Source organism: Denticeps clupeoides, chromosome 2 (assembly GCF_900700375.1).
Source record: "Denticeps clupeoides chromosome 2, fDenClu1.1, whole genome shotgun sequence".
NCBI lineage: Eukaryota > Metazoa > Chordata > Actinopteri > Clupeiformes > Denticipitidae > Denticeps > Denticeps clupeoides.
In genome coordinates this window covers 17,442,287-17,461,298 of record NC_041708.1, presented here as the reverse complement: position 1 = coordinate 17,461,298, position 19,012 = coordinate 17,442,287, and the positions used below count along the sequence as shown (strand labels likewise).

General features: G+C 41.0%; 3 protein-coding genes across 10 annotated transcripts in view; 1 reads left to right on the top strand and 2 right to left on the bottom strand.

Annotated features, from left to right (window-relative positions):
* Positions 1-884: 884 nt before the first annotated feature.
* LOC114784606 (zona pellucida-like domain-containing protein 1) lies at positions 885-5,601 on the bottom strand. 2 transcript variants are annotated; one of them, XM_028970104.1, is made up of 11 exons: positions 5,411-5,601; positions 5,262-5,312; positions 4,910-5,130; positions 4,601-4,785; positions 4,121-4,193; positions 2,413-2,510; positions 2,243-2,323; positions 2,003-2,171; positions 1,809-1,917; positions 1,258-1,278; positions 885-1,182 (listed from the first exon to the last, which is right to left on the bottom strand). In XM_028970104.1, exons 3-11 carry the CDS (start codon positions 5,054-5,056, stop codon positions 1,043-1,045), a joined length of 1,023 nt encoding a protein of 340 aa, XP_028825937.1. In that variant the 5' UTR covers positions 5,057-5,130; positions 5,262-5,312; positions 5,411-5,601; the 3' UTR covers positions 885-1,042. The 2 variants fall into 2 exon arrangements, with proteins under 2 accessions (XP_028825937.1, XP_028825936.1); XM_028970103.1 differs by having other exon boundaries at positions 5,262-5,436.
* A 1,659-nt stretch (positions 5,602-7,260) lies between these two features.
* On the bottom strand, positions 7,261-18,608 carry LOC114770748 (zona pellucida-like domain-containing protein 1). 5 transcript variants are annotated; one of them, XM_028964867.1, is made up of 13 exons: positions 18,293-18,608; positions 16,244-16,373; positions 15,960-16,048; positions 14,967-15,129; positions 14,667-14,887; positions 14,279-14,460; positions 14,102-14,174; positions 13,859-13,956; positions 11,748-11,828; positions 11,434-11,605; positions 9,383-9,488; positions 9,214-9,246; positions 7,261-8,837 (listed from the first exon to the last, which is right to left on the bottom strand). In XM_028964867.1, the coding sequence occupies exons 3-13, from the start codon at positions 15,960-15,962 to the stop codon at positions 8,674-8,676; spliced, it is 1,296 nt and encodes a 431-aa protein (XP_028820700.1). In that variant the 5' UTR covers positions 15,963-16,048; positions 16,244-16,373; positions 18,293-18,608; the 3' UTR covers positions 7,261-8,673. The 5 variants fall into 5 exon arrangements, with proteins under 5 accessions (XP_028820700.1, XP_028820703.1, XP_028820701.1 ...); XM_028964870.1 differs by having other exon boundaries at positions 9,214-9,243; positions 15,960-16,373; XM_028964868.1 differs by lacking the exon at positions 16,244-16,373.
* The window catches only part of LOC114770720 (phosphatidylinositol-binding clathrin assembly protein-like), a 24,665-nt gene continuing 23,765 nt past the window's right edge, over positions 18,113-19,012 (top strand). For all 3 annotated transcript variants that reach the window (XM_028964863.1, XM_028964865.1, XM_028964855.1), the window contains exon 1: positions 18,113-18,581. In XM_028964863.1, coding sequence (XP_028820696.1) covers positions 18,452-18,581 — 130 coding nt within the window. In that variant the 5' untranslated portion in view covers positions 18,113-18,451. The remainder of the gene's footprint in view (positions 18,582-19,012) is intronic.

Below are 19,012 nucleotides of genomic sequence, written 5' to 3'. Positions count from 1 at the left end.
ACTGTAGATTAGAGAGATCATACATTAAGTTACAAATCCATATTTTATAAAATGAAGAGGAAATGGTTGTGAAATGTAGGCCCAATCTGATGCTCTGTATGCAGTCATATGAAACATCTAAATATTACAGTGCTGTTTATAACAGCCGTGGAAGCAGATTATTTGAACATTTCTGTACATCTTACCCACATTATTAAAAACTGAGCAGATAGGTACAAGAAATCAGGCTGGGTGCAGAAATGCGGAGCCAGAGGATCCGGATGGTCCTGATGGTTCCCAATGTTACTGGCAGGATGAGGAGATGGGATGGAGATAGTGATCTCTACCTCCATCCCATCCCAGTGGCGCCATCATAGTCTGCAGTGTTTTTATTTCCTCCACTGGAGCAGTGGTGCTGCAGGTTGTGCAGGGGTGTAAAATAGTTGCTGGCTCTGTAGACATGTTGCAGCGGGAATCTGTCTTTACTGAAGGCCCTTGTCTGGGCGGTAATGACTGGTCCATCCAGCCAGAGTGTAAATAAATATGGCAGTTACATGTGGTGACTTTCGCCTGTGCATAATGCTGAAGAATGTTGATGGAACGTTAGTTCAGAGTCATATCAACACAGCAGCAGGACGGGTAGCTGCTCCTTTGTGCAAGGAAGGAGATTGAAAAGAATTCCAACTGGCAGTTGGTGTTCATCTCTCTGACCAAACTACCATAAAACCTTTTCCTTAGTCTGAATGATCATTATCATTTTCTATGCATTAATGCCCTTTATCTGTTTTAAGCCACATTTAATTATATTCAAACAGTAAAGTATAATCTGTACTGACAGGAGACATGGAAACTGTTTTTTTATGCCAACCTTTAATATGACGCAACACTTTATACACTTAGCACTGCATTACTTATTAAAAATTCTGTGTAGACCTTATATGAATTGACACACAGAAGAAGCCCAAATTACTATGACTATGAAATAATAAAGAATGGTATAAAAGTAGCTATCACAAGGCCATGGCCTTCCCATTGTCCTTTGCACTGTGGTTTGTCAAGTTTCTCAGGTCATTTGCATCAGTTTCTTGCGATATGACACAGCCAGCAAAACTGAAACAACACCAATCAGGGTGAGGATGGCCACAATTATGCCAAGTCCAACAGATGTCATATTCTGTCCTTTTTCCTGACCTCCAGAAATTGCTGAAACACAAAATGACATTAATTAATTTGACCTGCTGTAATAAATCAAAAAGTGACACAATAACAAAACAGTACCTTGTTCTTTGGACGAAAAAGCTGAAAGATAAATAATCAATTATCAGTTATGCCAAAAACTTAAAGCAGCATTACAGTCATCAGCAACACCGAACATCGCAGTGAAATGAGTTCAATTGGTTCATGTATCATACACATACTGATAAAACAGTTAATGGATCATCAAGCTCTCCTCTCTCATTGGACAGTTCAGACCATGGGTATTGTGTCAAATTAAAAAGTTAAAAGTTGATTATATTGAACATAATATTATTTAATATCTAATAAACAATTAAACATATGTATACTTGTCATGTTGATTTAGCCTGCTGTTCTTTGCATGTTAACACTGTCTAATAAGACTGACAGAGCTATTAAAAAATGAAACAAAGATGATCTTTAATGGGCACCAAGTTGTCATTCAGTGGCCTCCTCAAGCTTAGAGGTGTGCACACGTACACAGGCAGTTTATTACTTTTCAGTATGTTGGATTTAGTATGTGGGAGATCCATTTTCAGCACACACTGTTTTGTATGGTGGCACTCATCATGGTGAAGCTGAAATGAACATACGGCTCTCGGTCCTGATCGTGATGGGAGCCGAGGTAATGAGTGCGGGGGCTGACAGCCCATCCTGAATCATGGTCTCAGCACTTCTCCGCCTCCTCCCACCCTGGCACTGCTGCAAAATAAATTATTTCAGGCTGACGTCATGTCACAGTGAGGAAAAGGAAGAGGCCGGACGGTCGCATCAGTGGGTAGTGTACCTTGAACTGGCTGCAGGTGGTGCGCTCACACAAGCGGGTGATGCAATGCAGGTAGTAGGTGGAAATAGTCTGGTTTTGCTGCTCTGTGAAGCGGAACGCCGGGAAGGAGAACCGAGCCTTCTGACTGATGCCGTTCTCCATCACTGAGGTCATTTGGTCGATAGAGCACCTGACATAAATATTCTGAGTAACCTAATAGTACCTCTTCTCATCACAATTTGCTGTTTTTAATGGACTTACGAGACAAAGAGATTAAAAAAAGTGGAGTTGGCAGGCTGGGCTGAGATGGAGGCATAGCATCGGTCAAGCAGTACAAAATATCTGTGGAAAAATAACCAGGAAAATCAGACAAAATGACTGACACTCTTTTGTATAAATACATTTTTGTATAAATACATACAGTATCTTACTGTGATGTCAAATCTGCAGCTATGACCTGTACATAGATGTTGGTCCTAAGCTCTATACCCAGTGGAGGAATTATCAGTGGTGAAGTGCAGTTCACATCCTGAGGAAAACGCAATTACATGCACATGAAATTCAAATAATAGCCACTAGATTTTTTTTGTCTTATTTCCATTCACGTCTTTAGATGTACAGATTCAGTCTAACTGATCTATTATCCAGAATATTTGGAACTGTAACAGCTTGGATTGAAAGTGGTTTGACATTTTATGCTCAGTATTTGTATCAGTATCTGTGTTCATCCTACATCTACATAATCAATATGTGCTGAGTTGGCAGCAGAGTTGCAGGATTTGAACCTTATTAATTACAAGATTCTTCATAGACGATGGTAGAAGAAATGTTCTCACTCACTTACTCACTCACTCATGAATTCTAAATGATGTGGGTTACTTTAGCAAAAAACACACCAAGAATACAGAAATCTTAGGAACAAATTAAATGATGATGAAACGGTGCATCCTTCCTGAGCACATCCCTTGCAACCAAACCCAGCTCAGATACAGTAGTGGCAGAACTACTTTCATATCAAATACAAAATGCACTTCTCCCGGAAAACTGTTACAATTACAAATGCCACGGTATGATTGTGTTGTATCTATCGATTGAATAAAAAACAAAATCTGACACATTCCAAACAAACCTAAAATTATTGCCACCTTTTCAGAATGCATGATTATCCTTTAATTTTTGAGTGTCTGTTTATACCATACTCAGCACTGAGAAAAAAAAAACAAGAGGAAAGGATTTGAGAACAAAAATCATGATGAGAATGAACATAGAAGTCTACAGAAACATTCTATCTGTCAGTTTACAAAGAAATTCATCCAAACTAATAAAGAGGAGCTGTACTATGCCACAGGATAAATCTAAAACCCACAGCCACTTCAGAAAAGGATTTCATTAGATGTCTGGCCACCATCAGTCAACAGATCCCAAAATAGTTGAACAGGCAATGAAGTCTGAAGGGAGAAACCCCGCAAAACAGAAAACAACTGCACAGTCACTTTATACTTTAAGCCTAGTAAATGGTTCTAAAGTTCCATGTGCACAAGAATGGACTTATGGTGGGTCAGTTTCAAAACGGCCCTGCGCTTTTTTGTTGTCTTCTGTTTTTTGTTGAATGGTGTGATTAGGTTTTCATTTGATAAACTTTCTGTAACCCCTAACCTGTCTGACTGGGTTAAAACTACCAGGGACAACCCCCACCAACATAGCTCTTAGGTTCACAGGAGGGTGCAATTCTCCTACCATGGCAAGGTCCATCAGCATTACTGTCACTCTCTCAATTATAAAACTCACATAACTCAACAGTGACTCAATACTCTGCCAACTGAGATCAGGTAGAGCCCAAGAGATATCTGGACTCCCCCTGGCCACGCTGCAGGAAAACGCTTACAGTCAGCCACATCATCTTTATGTCATCATCTCTTCTATCTGCTACAATCTGGTACATGGATGAAGCCACAAAATCAAATTTTATCCCAGAACCATCACTGAAATTAATCCCACAAAACATAACACCTCATCATAAACTCTTCATCCTTTTCATTCAAATATATTATTTGATTTAATGACAAAACCTACTAAATCAAATCCTGTGTGATGTGAAATGCTATTTTGTGTTCAGTAGGAGATGTGGATGTAGCTTACTCTGAAAAGCTGCATGCTTAGGGTGCTGATGAAGCTGCCATTGATGTCCTTTACTGCTACAGATGAGGATGACCTGGAGAGGAGGAATAAATTAAAATTCTAAATAAATCAAAATTGACATGGCTGAGCAATTTGACCATATCTCTGATAACGATATTGTACATTTACTGTAAATTTTATGAATGAAGCCTGTTCATCTTTTCCCTGTTTAATTTTTTGACACCTGAATTCGTTCTTATTGACATCATGTTGAAAGAGTTCATATTACAATGTAGCAGAAGCATCACTTCTTATTCATTGACAGAGAAATCTGTCAATGTTTTAGAAGCGTTCATGCACTAATCACAGGGATTTTTGTCTTTTCTGAGGTGGAATGATTGATCCTCATCCTCATCTCCCCAGTTACTCTTTCTACGCTATCAAATAGTGCACTTTGGATTTTGACCACCATGTATGAGAAGGTCGTAAAGAGAGACATACACGTCCACATGAGTGTTGTTGGTGAGATACTCCAAAGGGTATGCACAGGAATACATGTACTTCAGCTCTGCATTGTAGGTCACCATTCCAACAGTTGGGTCAAAGGTCTGCGCTAGGCCACTGATATTAACCCACTGGATGTTGGAGAAGTCAGAAAACATCCCAGTACCTGCTGCATTGGTCGTCTGAGGAGCATAATAATAACAATCTTAGCAAAAAAAGTTATACTGAAGTGCATATGAAATCTTTTGTTGCAGGTGCAGGTCATACTTGAACATCCCTCTTTATTGTGAAGAAAGAGCATCTCACCCTGAAGTTGCTGCCACAGGCACTGTCCTGCCTGAGAGGAAAGCTGAAGCGCACCACAGGGGCAGTGCCGCTTCGGTCAAGTACACCCCTGCACACTGCGCTGTCCGTCACAGAGTTCAGAATCAGATTGCTCTCGTTGTATCCCATGTATATGACTGGACAGACCAAAATGGCCAAGTTTATTGAGGATGTTCCGCACTCCACAGAGATGTCTGTGTACTCTGCAGAGAAAGGCATTTAAAGACACAGTTTTATTGGACAAATTTACTCTGATGGACAGTCATAGCTGCATGTGAATAAAATGAAACAAGCAATGAAAAAGAACTCAATTGATTTAAAAGATTGTAATTACCTGGTCGTCTGGCAAACAATCCACATTCAGTGACAGTGAGAGCCTGATGTTCTTGAATCATCAAGATCAGAATTAAGAGGAGAATAAAACCCATTTCATCAGTCCAGTTTTTACCAGTTACAGACCTGAAGCGAAGGTCGTCCCTGTACCTGGAAGACAGCCGAAACTTTCCTGTCCTGCTGGTTGTGGAGTCTCTGTGGAGCTGGCTGTAGGATTATCCTCTGATTCCAAGAAAGACACAAAGGCAGGAAAATTTAGATGGTTTCAGGATGTTCATGTGATGTCCAAAATGATAGAAGAGAAATAAAGGTCACTTCCAGTTGGTGTGACTCACTCTCATTTCCATGAACAATTCTCCTTTTGTGAATAAGGTGATACCTTGGGCAACCTCTGAAACCCAACACATTGGTTAAAAATCACCACAGAAACAGAATACAGGAAACTCTGAAAAACAGGGGTTCCCCAAAACAGCCACAAAGCTCAATAAGACTGTTTTATCCTCGTAAAGGTGATATTTTATACATGCATATCAATGATTAGAGATCCAAGTACATTGTGCTAGTATGTTCTGTGTTTGCTAGACATCTTGTCTTGCTTTAGGCATAAGAAACAAATGGTGCAGAATTCCCCATAGTTCTGTGATGTTTTATTTTTTGGCACTATAGTGCAATATAATACCCAAAATGTCCAGTGAGTTTTAGGTTAGAATGGAACCCCTTTAATGGCTAGAATTATTAACTAGTCCAACATTGTCAATTGGAGAAAGGATCTGTCCATATTTGGAGGTACTGGACAGTGCAGAGTAACTGAGAAGTTATATAGATTCCTCTTGCCAGCATTAAGAACAAATAACAATATTTCAGTCTTTTTTTAACATGGGGAATTTGCTGTTCATCCACTCTTTAATGTCAAGTGTACAGTTCTTTAGTTTAGATAATTTGGTTGGTTCTCAGTGTCTGGTCTGGTAGATCAAATATGGTAGTGCACAAATTTCAGTTCCCACTAAAGTTTATAACCTGTTCAGTAGAATGCAGTGGTCAACAGTGTAAAATGTCGCAGTGTCATTGTGCAAGCTCGGGGACGCATATGCAGGCATGCTTGGAGCAAGGCAAGTGGTCGTACGGGCAGAGGACACTGGACGAGCTGGGGAGGAGGACCGGTGGCGCTTGGCTGGTGAGACAGAACCCGGAGGTGAGTTTGAACGGGAGTGTAGCAGTGGACACGCCGCAGCACGGCGGGGAGGGAACTCGGGCTCCGTGGGGGATAGCGGGGAAAGAGGCGAGAGAAGGAGGTGGCACAGGAAGACGTCTGGGATGGCAGGAAGGTGGGGTAAGATGGGAGATCGTCTTAGCAAAAGGGGCAGGCAAACTCAAGATCAATGGCAGGCGAAGGTCGTGGTCACCAGGCCCGAATCTGTCAGGCGATCGTCGTAACAAAAGTTGGCAGGCAAAGCTCTAGGTCAGGGACAGACAAAGGTCATGGTCATAGGTTACAATCAGTTGGGCGTGGGTAAAGAAGCGTCTCTGGGAATAATATTCAACAAAGAGCGAACAGCATCTCCTCGGGGTCACCTGACTTTTATTCTCGGTGCTGCAGGCTCTCACTTCCGCTTCCAGTTTGCTGTCTCCCCCGTCTGGTCTGGCACTCTCTGGTGGGCTGGAGGTGTACTGGCTGTTACAAGCAGTAATATCAAGTAGCAAGAGCAAGTGAGATGAAGTAGGATGAGGAGAAATGAGGATGAAAACCTACTGTGGAGAGATGTAAAACCTGCACTGTTGTGCTATTGCTTTTTCCACGATTTTCCCAATACATTATATTAAAAATTGCATGTTAATTTTGGGAGACCAGAACAATGGAGAGGCAAACGGCATCTGGGCTGTTCTGTGGCCCACTCACAAGGACCAAAACCCCCACACCTCCTCCTGGTGTTGGCAGCACATCTGAAATGGGTTGTTTGTTGTGTTACAGCATGTTGAAACGAAAAGGCAAGGAGGCACAACATGGTGAAATGGTTTTAATAGTGCACAAAAACAAAAACAGCTCAAGGGCCAAAATATAAGCAAATGACTGGGTTCTCTAGTTTCTTCCGGCTGTCCAAAGGCATATAATAATAATAATGATAATAATAGTCATGTTTTTTTGTATATAGCACTTTTTACCAAAAATCTTAAAGTGCATACAGACAATAAAAATAACATTAGGTTAAGCTATGACATTAACAAGCCAAAAGTATAACATTACTACATTAGCCTTCAGCAATCAATACAAATATTACCTAAATACAATAGTTTTCAGGCTTTTCTTAAAATCTATAACATTCTGTGAAGCTGTCACATTCCTGGGTAGAGAACATAGACAACAAAGGAAGGGGAATAGGTTGCTGGGACATACACAAACACAACCAAAGCTCAATAATAGTGTGTTCATTTACAGTGCAGGCAAGTGAAGCAAACAACAAACCAAACCAAACACCAGTGCTAAATAGCAACCAACAGGAGGTACACTACACACACAAAAGGGAGATGTACAAAGGGAGATGAACAAAGAGACAACACAAAAGTAATAGGCAACAATAACTACTACAACAAAGAACAAAATTGTAAATCTCTCCAAAAACTCTCCATAACGCAATAATTGGCTCTCTTTCCTCCATAAGCACTAGGCCCCTTCTGTTGGAGGCCTCCTTATATACATCCCATGGCCATCATATGGACTCATGGGTGGAGTCACAAATCACAAAGTCCTCAAGTCCTCAATCATCTTAAAAGGGAAAAACACACACACAGCAGAAAACAAACACCTACACAAACCACTATGGCCCTAGGGCTAGGGAAGAAACAGGAGCCCTCAAATGTAGAGGTAGGGCGTTCCACAGTCATGGGACCATGCAGGAGAAGGTCCTATCTCCAGTGGTGTGGGAGTGAGTCCTGGGATGGTGAAGAAGGTGGGTGTTGGTGGAACAGAGAGTGCATGAGTGAAGGAAATGTGCCCTCTGCTTTTAACCTATCACCTTTGGTGAGCAGTGGGCAGCCATGACAGGCGCCCCGGGAGCAGTGTGTGGGGACAGTACTCAGGTGGCACCTAAGTGGCACCATGGTGGTTCGGGATTTGAACCAGCAAACTTCTGATTAGGGGTTCATTTTGAATGTTTTGAAAATGTGCTTGATACTGCTTTCAAAGGTCAGTTGAGGTTTTAATTCCCCTCTTGATTTTAGTCCTAATTCTTAGAATGTAGAGAAATTCTATTCATATGGGTTTCTGATGTTATTTGATACCAGAACATACAACTTTACTACAAATTTTCCTGACAAATTCACAAGGGGCTAATAACCAATATAGAAAGCAATAAAAGCAATACAAGCTGCCCTTCCTCTTTTTTCTTTTTCCTGGCTGCGCTTCAGATGATGAGAACTCAGCTGACGGATGTAGGACCCCCTCCTCCTGCTGGAGGAATGCGACTGTACAGCAGGGCGAGAGACAGACAGCAGAAGCTGAGGCTCATCACAGCCAGGATGATCACAGCTGATAGCAGGAAGCTGTTCAGAGGACTCAGCCGGAGAGTGTAGTTGCTGTTCACTTTGTTACACACACACACACCCCAACACATGATTGCACAATATTAAAACACTTATATTTGCATTTTACATTTATGGTATTTAGCAGGCGTCCTTGTCCAGAGCGACATACAATCAGTTGTTACATGGGTCATAGGTGAGTGTGTTACCCAATGGGCTTCGACCACCCTTGCAGATTATTGGATTACTTGATGCAGGCTATCACACAGTCAGTATTGTGCGATTTTCAGTACTTTTACTGGTGTATAGAGATTAAAAGAAATACATTTGCAGAATATTACTGACTATTTTATAATAGTCAGCTAAAATATGAGTGGAAGACATTGCCATTGAAAGTAGGCTTTACAAGCTTAGTTGCGAAGGGCATAAGGGCTTACCGATCTCAGAATTTTTGCTTGTTGTTTCATCTGCTTAAGGAACACACAAACAAAACAGAAGTTGATGTGTTATTTATTAATGTGTGTTCATGTGTTGCACAGATAAATGTAGATGTGAACATATTTGACTGTGTGTTTATACTATGCGTGTATAATCATATAAACATACTACTGCGTGTTATAATGGGTCCAGTGGATATGACCGTATCCCCTGACTTTGTTCTGGTACTCCCGATACCCTTTAGCTTCTCTCTCCTTTTGCGCCTGTCACAAATCTGACAAAAAAGGTTCAGAAACAGCTGCTTGCACCATGACGTAACAAAACTGTGCAGATGCTAAACATGCAAGACGTGCAGATATAATGTAGGATAACGTACATTGTCTGTATAATGATCTGTGATGTTTATAGAATGTGCCAATATACTTGCAATGTGAAACATGCATGATGTATATACATGATGAAGAATTGACCTTATATTTACACCCCTGAGCCACAACATAAACATGAAAGTGAAGTGAAACATTGTAGCACAGCACACGGTGACACAACAAAATGTGTCCTCTGCATTTAACCCATCACCCTTACTGAGCAGTGGGCAGCCATGACAGGCGCCCGCGGGGGGGCCACGTGTGGGGATGGTGCTTTGTTCAGTGACACCTCAGTGGCATCATGGCGTTTTGGTATTTGATCCAGCAACCTTCTGATTACAGGGCTGCTTGCTTAACCGCTAGGCCACCATTGCCAAACTAATATGAAACACATTAAAATAAACACAGCATTTAATTGAATGTGTGGGGTCTGGCCTATGGATGCAAAAGTTATCCAAGACAGAGACAATTCCTATATGAAGATAAAGATGGACACAAAAGGAATTTGAGGGCATCATAATTTACAATATTGTGCTCATGCTCAAACAGGGGGATGCATCTGCATCTGAATCTGGGTGCATCCTTTTTCAGACAGGATCAGGCAAAACATTTAATGCCCACAATACCATTTGACACAGGGTTGGGCACATCAATAGAATCAGCCTCAACTGAACTACTGAGATGTTAATTTGCAAAATCTTCCCATCAAACCAGATATGAAAGTCTTTCACACACTTGTTGCTGTTGTAGTTTTAAATATGAATTAACAGGATGATAACATTTACACAAGCATTTCAAGTAACCCGATGTGCCACTTAATATCAATTCAATATCAGATTAAAAACAGCCTTTAAAATGTATATATGCATTTGCTTTTTGACCTTCATTTCTGGTTGTAGTAATGAAGTTTATTTACTTGTTTTCATGAGAATAAATTGCATTTAAATGTTTCAGATAATCAAATAATATTAGTCAAAGACAACACAAGCAAACACAAGCAATCTTCTGGATCATAAAGATGTTTTCTGGCAAACTTGAGATGAGCCTTTATGTTCTTTTTGCTCAACTGTGTTTTTCATCTTGGCACTCTGGCATGCAGGCCATTTTTGCCCAGTCTCTTTCTTTCTTATAGTGGATTCATAAACACTGAGCTTAACTGAGGTAAGTGAGGCCTAAAGATCTTTAGATGTTGTTGAGGGTCTTATGTGACCTCTTGGATGGGTCGTCACTGAGCTCTTGGGGTAATCTTTAGAAGTGGCTTTATAACCTTTTCCAGACTGATAGAATTTACTTTCATTTTAATTTGTTCCTGAATTTCTTTGGATCTCAGCATGACATCTGGCTTTTGAAGACCTTTTGGTCTACATCACTTTGTCAGGCAGGTCTTATTTAAGTTATTTCGTGATTGAGAACAGGAGTGGCAGTACTCAGGCCTGGGTGTGGCTATTGAACTCTCAAGTGATGAACCACTGTTTTGTTTTAACAGGGTAGGCAATCACTTTTTTTCACACAGGGCACACATGTAAGTTTGAATTTTCTTCCTCCCTTAATAATATAATCCTCCACCTAAAAACACATCTGGTGTATGCTTGTGTTGTCTTTGACTAAAAGGTATAATTTTTGGATTATTTAAAATTTTAAATGGGGCTAACATGGAGAAAAGTAAGAAATCAGAGAGGGCTTTTTAACTTTTTAAAACCACTTTGCGTCGTCTTATTGGTTGTCATGTTGTGGCTAATTGGTGTAAATATGAAGTACTTATCATTATGTTAATGTCCTGAGGACTGTGTCTAGGCTTAAATTAATATGATTTGCTGCATGGAAATATGAATAATGAAATACACTTCTTACAGGTGTAAGAATGGCACAGTCATCTGTGCGACACAGTTTGGTGATGCAGTGGAGGAAGATGGTTGATTTTTTCTCCATCTTGTGCTTGACGAATCGAAAAACCTCAAAAGAAAAGCGACTCATTTGACTCTTTCCATTTTCAAAAACTGTTGTCTGAGGATCTTTCTGGCATCTGTGTGAATGGAGAACAAAAACTGACACAAAGGTCATAAATACACCCCAGACCCATTCCTGACCCCATGGGAGCTCATTGCCATAGACTTGCGCATTTAGTAATAGACCTCCATCAGCATAATGTGAAAAAGCAAAATTACCCCAAGAAAAGGTCATAGCGGATTTCATCATTGGGGTTCCCGGAGGGGGTGGTGTAACAGTATTCCATGTAGACGTTCCATCTATCAGGGGAGATCGAATTGTGTCATTAATACACCACAATCTAAGCAGACATCTACAAGACAATCACACAGTGCCTCTTCACAATTTGTGAATGAACTGAATGCTGTAATCCACTTCAATACAGTTCAGGAAAATAACTGGATGTTAACATTACAGTGTAGTTAAAGATTCAGTAACGAGAAAGTAGAGTGTACAGGTTGGGAATTCTGTTTGAGTGACTGTTTTCTGCATTTGATCTAGTTGAATTGAATAGAGTATCCATTCTTTATTATTGTAGATACTATGAATATTTGGATCTTGAAGCTAGATGAAGGGTCTTTTTGCAAGTCCCTTGCAAAAGTATTAGAACAGCAAGGCAAATTAATTCAATTCTGCTGTGCATGTAAGACATTTGTGTATGAGATCAAATGATATGACGTATTCCACAGGATATATTAAACACAGAGCATTACACATTTACATTTAATATTACTACTTTAATACTTTAAAACTTTAATATTACTACTTAGTTTTTATGGTAAGCAAAGTATTGGAACACAGGCATATCTTGTAAGTTGATAGTAACTTTTCATGTTGCTCTGGGTATCTACTCTCAGTTTAAATTAAATTGTGAAGACTGCATTTGCTGTATATGGGGGAAAGGCATGCCAAAGGCAAGCTGAGAAAAACACTTGCCCAATACAACAGTCATCTGATTACAAGAAGACTGAAGGCAGAACCCCAGAAAGAACAACTGAAGGATGCTGCAGTTGAAGCCTGGAGAAGCCTAACCAATGAAGAAACAAGACATCTAGTGGAGGGCTTGAGTGTGAGCAACCAGATTTTAAGTAGAGGACTATAAGCTGCTACTTCTTTCTCACATTTTGAGATCTTTACAACAAAGAGATTGATTTTATAGGCTAACTATATTCCGCCTGCCAACACATTTAAACTCGCCAGTACACTCTCTTCTGAGCCACATGATCCTAAACATGGATGCTGAGTTGTAGGACTGTGATTGATTGCTTTGGTCTGATGTCGATTCAGTATGGTTGAGTAAAAAACTGAAGATGCACACATAAGGTGTCTGTTGTCTTTTTCCCCACTAATGAACTCAATCTACAACTCTACCCTCCACTTGGGAGTATACACACAACATGAAGCACAACAGAGAATACAACAGAGGCACTAAGTTACAGTAAGTGGGAGGGCATCTATGGTCATGAAGATATGCCCTCACCAAGAGATTTGGTTTAAAGGGAGAACAGAAGACGGGAAAGTGCTCTGCCCCAAGGGACCCCAGTTGAGAGCTTGTGAGGTGCAGATACAGTCGCCCCTATGTCACCTGGTTAGATCTATCCTCCAGATAGGAAGCTATCCACTGCCATGCTGATCCGCTAATTCCCAGACCCCTAAGAATGTTCTATAGCGTCTTGTGGATGACTGTGTCAAACGCTGCTGAAAGGTCCAGAAAGATGAGCACTCATGACAATTTTGCTGATCTAGCAGCATGTAGTTTTTCTGTAATGGCCAGAAGAGCAGTCTCTGTGGAGTGGGCAGTTTTGAAACCAGACTGATTTGGGTCCTGAAGGTTGTTCTGAGTAAGTTAGAGAGAAAGCTGATTATAGATGCAATGTCCTAGGATTTTTGAAAGAAAAGGTAGGAGAGAGACTGGTCTATAGTTGGAAATATCAGTGGATTTCTTAATTTCTGTTTTCTTTTAAAAATAGTAAGAGCGGCTTATATACAGGTTCACTGAATATGAAATATTTTCTATGTTCTTATGGTGGTTATCTAGATGAACATGTCAGGGAATAAAACTCTAAACTATTTTGATTTCATACACAAATGTCTTTAATGTACCGTAACAACAAATTAATTTACTTTCTTGATAAGGTAATAGAAACTTCCAATTTGTGTCTAAAGCTCAGTAAATTTAGGACACATTGACTTTGAATGAATCCATTTGAAAGATCCAGGGTTTCTCTCAGCAAATTAAAATGCCAGGTCAGAACTAACTATGGTATAACGTGAACATGGGTCAGGACACCTGCTGTCCAGATTTGACGCCGTCACAGCAGCAAACACTCTAGTCTTCAGCCCCAATCCAGAAGGTGGAAGAGACAATTGGTGGCTGAAGGATGAATCCTATAAGAGGAGGACTTCATGGTGGTCGCTCATCCGCAGTGCCATAACAAAACAAGGACCACTCTTATTCATATGCACACTGAAGTCTACATGCAAAAAGCTGTTCATCTGTTGGCTTAACATGGCCTGTATGATGCTAACTTACATTATAGAGTTCCAAGCGCAGAGTGCTGATGAATGTGCCGTTACTGTCTTTAACTGATACTGCTGCAGAGGACCTGCCAAAGACAATTTGGCATTAACCCTCATGAAGTTGTAGCTATTTACTGCAAATGGAATAACATAATTAACATTGTGGTTTCTTTGAAGGAAAATGACATACGTCACAAGCTGGGAGGCGTTAATCAGGTACTCAAGAGGGTAGCTGCAGCTGAACTTGTAGAGCAAGCTAGGTAAATAGGTGATGATGGTTGTAGGGTCTGGTGTGTCGATGTATCCGGAAATGTTTCCTATCTGGACCAGAGAGGAGTTTCCATAGGCATTGATTCCCTTAACTGTGGACACCTAGGTAAGGATGGAACCATTTATTTGCTGATACTGGCACTATTTCAAATGTATTATTCTTAAAGGGCTAGAAAATTGGAATACTGACAGCTCTAATGTTATGGAAAAAATTTATTTATTCACGTGTGGCATATGCAACATATGCCCAGTGCATGGAGGGGAAAACAGTGCAATATCTGCTAAAGCTACTGGAGGCCTTGTCCTACCACCAGAGAGCTGCCACAGGCCTCCAGGGAGCTGAGGCTGATGCTGAACAGCACCGCTGCAGGAAAGGTGTTGTTGCTGAGGAAACCACGGCAGTGGGGCTCATCATGGCGACCGTTCAGGGCCAAGTCAGTGCCCATGTAGCCTGCGTACAGCACTGGGCAAACATTGATCTTTAACGTGATACTCTGTACGCCACAGTACACACTGACGTCCCTTTCACCTAAACACACACAAACCACAAATACATTGGTGCTGACAACACAGACCAGATTTAGAGGACTATTAGAAAAAATTCTTACCAGGAAGCCTACTATGGAAGCTGGGGTCACAGTTGTAATCATTAAAGTGGGACCCGCCCACAGATGTTCTGCTTATGAGAAATATAATCAAACACAGCCAGTCCATTTCCACATCTGCTGATGAGCACAGTTCACTGTTGATCTCAGTTTTCATCTGTCTGCTCTGAAAACACATTGGAAATACATGTAACCACATACCCTTCATGCAGCCTTCGAAAAATGCAGTTCATAAAGGACAAACCTTCAAACACCAATCCCAAAATGAAAATACTCCTTCCCATAAGAGTTTTGCTGGTGGAGATTCCTGCATAAACGCACCATGCGGCTAAGAGCAGAAACTCAGTTGTCAAAATGTATGGCCAGGGTATAGAAACACCTATTCAGTGAAACTCTATTCAGGCTTGCTCCCTGGAGCCACTGTTGCCCAACAACATTTATCCTGCCGTTCTAGTGCAATTATTGAGCTCAAACCATCACCATTTGATCAAGCTGCCCTGGAACCTGCTGTATGTTCCACTGCACTATAGTGCACGATCCTGCATCTCCACTGTCTTAAACAAATCTCTATATTTGTTTACTCAGTACCAGTGGGTAACCAAGCAATCCGGATCCTCAGCTCTGACCACAAATCAATCCCTCTTCAATGACACTGCCTGGATGGTCTGCCTGATCACAATAGACTTTCAAAAATGAATAAACAACAATAATGCACTCTTTAGTACCAACCTGAACCCTGCATGCTCATACTACTTGTCACACTGCAGGGTCTGTCAGAGCTCACTAACTTGTCCTGTTTGTGATTTTGAGCTACACACGAAATAAATAAACCATCTGCTCTTCAGCAGAGCATCCTTTTTACTAGAAGATGCAGTGCACAGAAACTGTCTGGATAAAAGACAGCAATCGCTGACCTACAAGTATTGACTTAATTATTATGTTTATTGTTAGCTTCTGTACTTATTACCAGGCTTCTAGCAGACTGCTCGCACTTACCATTCAGGCTGCCAGGTCCATAAAGAGATGGTCCGTCAATATAGCCTGCTCCCAACAACGTGACAAGTCCAACAGGCAGCAGGTTCCTACTACCAGGCAAAAGAGGAACTGTAATTGTAGGAGCATCTGGGAGTACATGGGTAAAGCCAGCAGACTCTGAGTACAGAGAAAACCTTTCACAGGGACAGAAACAGGAGCTGCTTTTCATGTCGACTCAATCATCTTTTCTCTGCTCGGTTTCTGTCATCACACACATGCTTGAATGATCGTTTTGGGCCAATTACATTGTCATCAGCTCTGGGACTGAGTAGAACCTTGTCTCTACTCAGCTCAGAAGTTTCTTCATTCAGTAAGGGTGAGCTGAGACAGACAGCAGATCAAAAGCAGCATGAAACCTGATCTGTCATTTTTTTCCTGGATTTGGGAGAAACACAGAATAGGCAATAAGACAAACAGAATCATTTTTAATAGATGATTCTGAAATTACCTGTTTGATACAGAGTGGAGCACAATTATCAACCATGATCATTTCAACCATGACCAACTTGAACTATTGAAAACCTGTGGAATGATTTGATGAGAGGACCCGGTACTCTAGATGGTTGTCCAACCTCCAAGGCAACAACAGGGGGCGAGGGGCATACTGGAACCCGTTGCACCGGAAGGACACCACACCCAAGGCAATGCACAGCATAACCAGGATCGGGATTCCCATCGCGTCTGACCCGTTCCTGACCATTCTCTCGGATTGGTTATGTTTGGACCACAATGTTGCGACACATTTTTTTAGTCCAAGATTTCTGCGCTTCCTTTGACACCACATCTGACCCCAAAATGATCCAAAGACCACAAGTACAGCCAGCCGCTAATGTGCCCCATGACCATGGCGATGATAATGGCCTTAGATGCTTTGCTCTGCTGTTCTATTGGATTACTGGAGTTTTTCCTCACAATCTTACAAAATCTCACATGAGACATCATTCGTATTAAGCTTATGCCCTCTTCTGGTATGTAGAATCTTATATGCAGGTGTACTTAGACGTGCAACTTTGCAGACTTCTTTCAGTTAGACCTTGCATGAAAGTGACATTTCCGTATATGTTCTGCCTCCTTTGTGCCCTTTTTGTTGCACTACGTCAATTGTGTCTTGGAAAACTTTTTTACACCAAATGTGGACTTCTGTAATTCAGTCAACGCTTGCACATGCTTATCCTGACCATCCCCTGCAATATCCTGCACCGCCTTTAGATGAGAGTCTACTGTCAACGCTGTCTTTCCCTTTCTGGTGCCATTCAGATGTTCTTTTCTGTGCCACTTGTGACCTTGGCTGTGACCTGTATAGTCTGTCTGTTCCTCATGCTAGTCTACCCAACCTGTTTTTTCTGCTTTGTTTGGTGCCTTTATAATAAATCCCATGTTTGTAATTGTTTGGGGCTGGGTCCATCACCTTCTGTCATTATATTACATCCTAATTTGTTAACGTGGGTCAAGGTTCTGTGCTTGTCCCATATGACCTATGTTCATGCAACAATTTTTACTGATTTATCATCTTTTTATTTTTTTTTTACCTCAACACTAAGGTACCCCATACCTCTGTTTATTGAGACATTTGCCATGGCTCTGAAAATTAATAATTTAAAATTGTGTGTATGTATGTATGTATATATATATATATATATATATATATATATATATATATATATATATATATATATATATATATATATATATATATATATATATATATCTATATATATATATATATATATATATATATATATATATATATATATATAAAAATAAATATATATATACACACACACACACACACACACACACACACACACACACACACATACACACACATACACCCATATGTATTTATATGCATTTTAATTACTCTAAAATATCAGTTTATATGGTGGATTTCAAGAACATATGTCCCTATGTGTGTCTTTATAAAGCCATCTATCAGCTACAGTTTTAGAATAGTTTAAAGCTCTGAGTCAGTTCAGGCAGCATTTTGCTCTGATGGATGAATGATTGAATTTAAGATTTACATCCTGCGACCAGATGGCACAAAGGTGTAACATCACCGGAATATAAATCCCAACGCACAGACAGATTAGATCACTCCATTCAATAACATTCCAGTTAGTAACAGAGTTAAAAGCCAGGCATGTCCAGCACTGCCCTCGCATGGTGACGAATATCATCTCAGGATAAACTCGATATAATTACAGAAAATTACGTCTCGTCTTGTTTTTCTTTTTACATTGTGCAGGACACCCACGCCCACGTCACTGCTAAATGCACAGAGCACCGCACGGTACCGTGCACGGCGCGGTGTTAAACCGACGATGCGACCTGACGCCATTTCCCTCGGCGGGGCGGTGAGGAGAGAGAGGTCGGGATGCTCCCCGCTCCACTGTCGCACCAGCGCCGCCGTTTTCCTGCCCTTCCACTGAAATAAAGCGGCGACCGTGGGCGCGATGTCGGGCCAGAGCCTCACGGACAGGATCACCGCGGCGCAGCACAGCGTCACCGGATCCGCCGCGTCCAGGACCGTGTGCAAGGCGACCACGCATGAGATCATGGGCCCGAAGAAGAAGCATCTGGACTGTGAGTAGCGGTCTCTTCCTCCAGGCCGGGCTGGCTGGCTGGCTGGCTGGAGATGCCCTCATTTTAAACCTTTCATCTGGTGCTGGCGTCTATTTATTTAGGACTGCCATTATTATTGTAGCTAACGAAACAACCACGTCAAAGTCATAATTAATTAACAGTAATAACCACTAACAGTTATTAGCCATGATTAAAGTATACCACAATTTACCCCTTTTTCCACATTCAAAATCGCCATATGGCTTACACACAAGGCTTATTCTTTCATTGCTGCCATTTTTTTAAATATATGCGTGGGGGACAGAGTAGAATAAATTTTATAGCACCTGCCTGAATTGATAAGCCATAGTCATTGTTGGATAACGCCGCTACGTGCTCCTGTGTTTGTCTTCATAGCGTGTAAAAGAAAGTGGAATGGTTGTTATTAATGA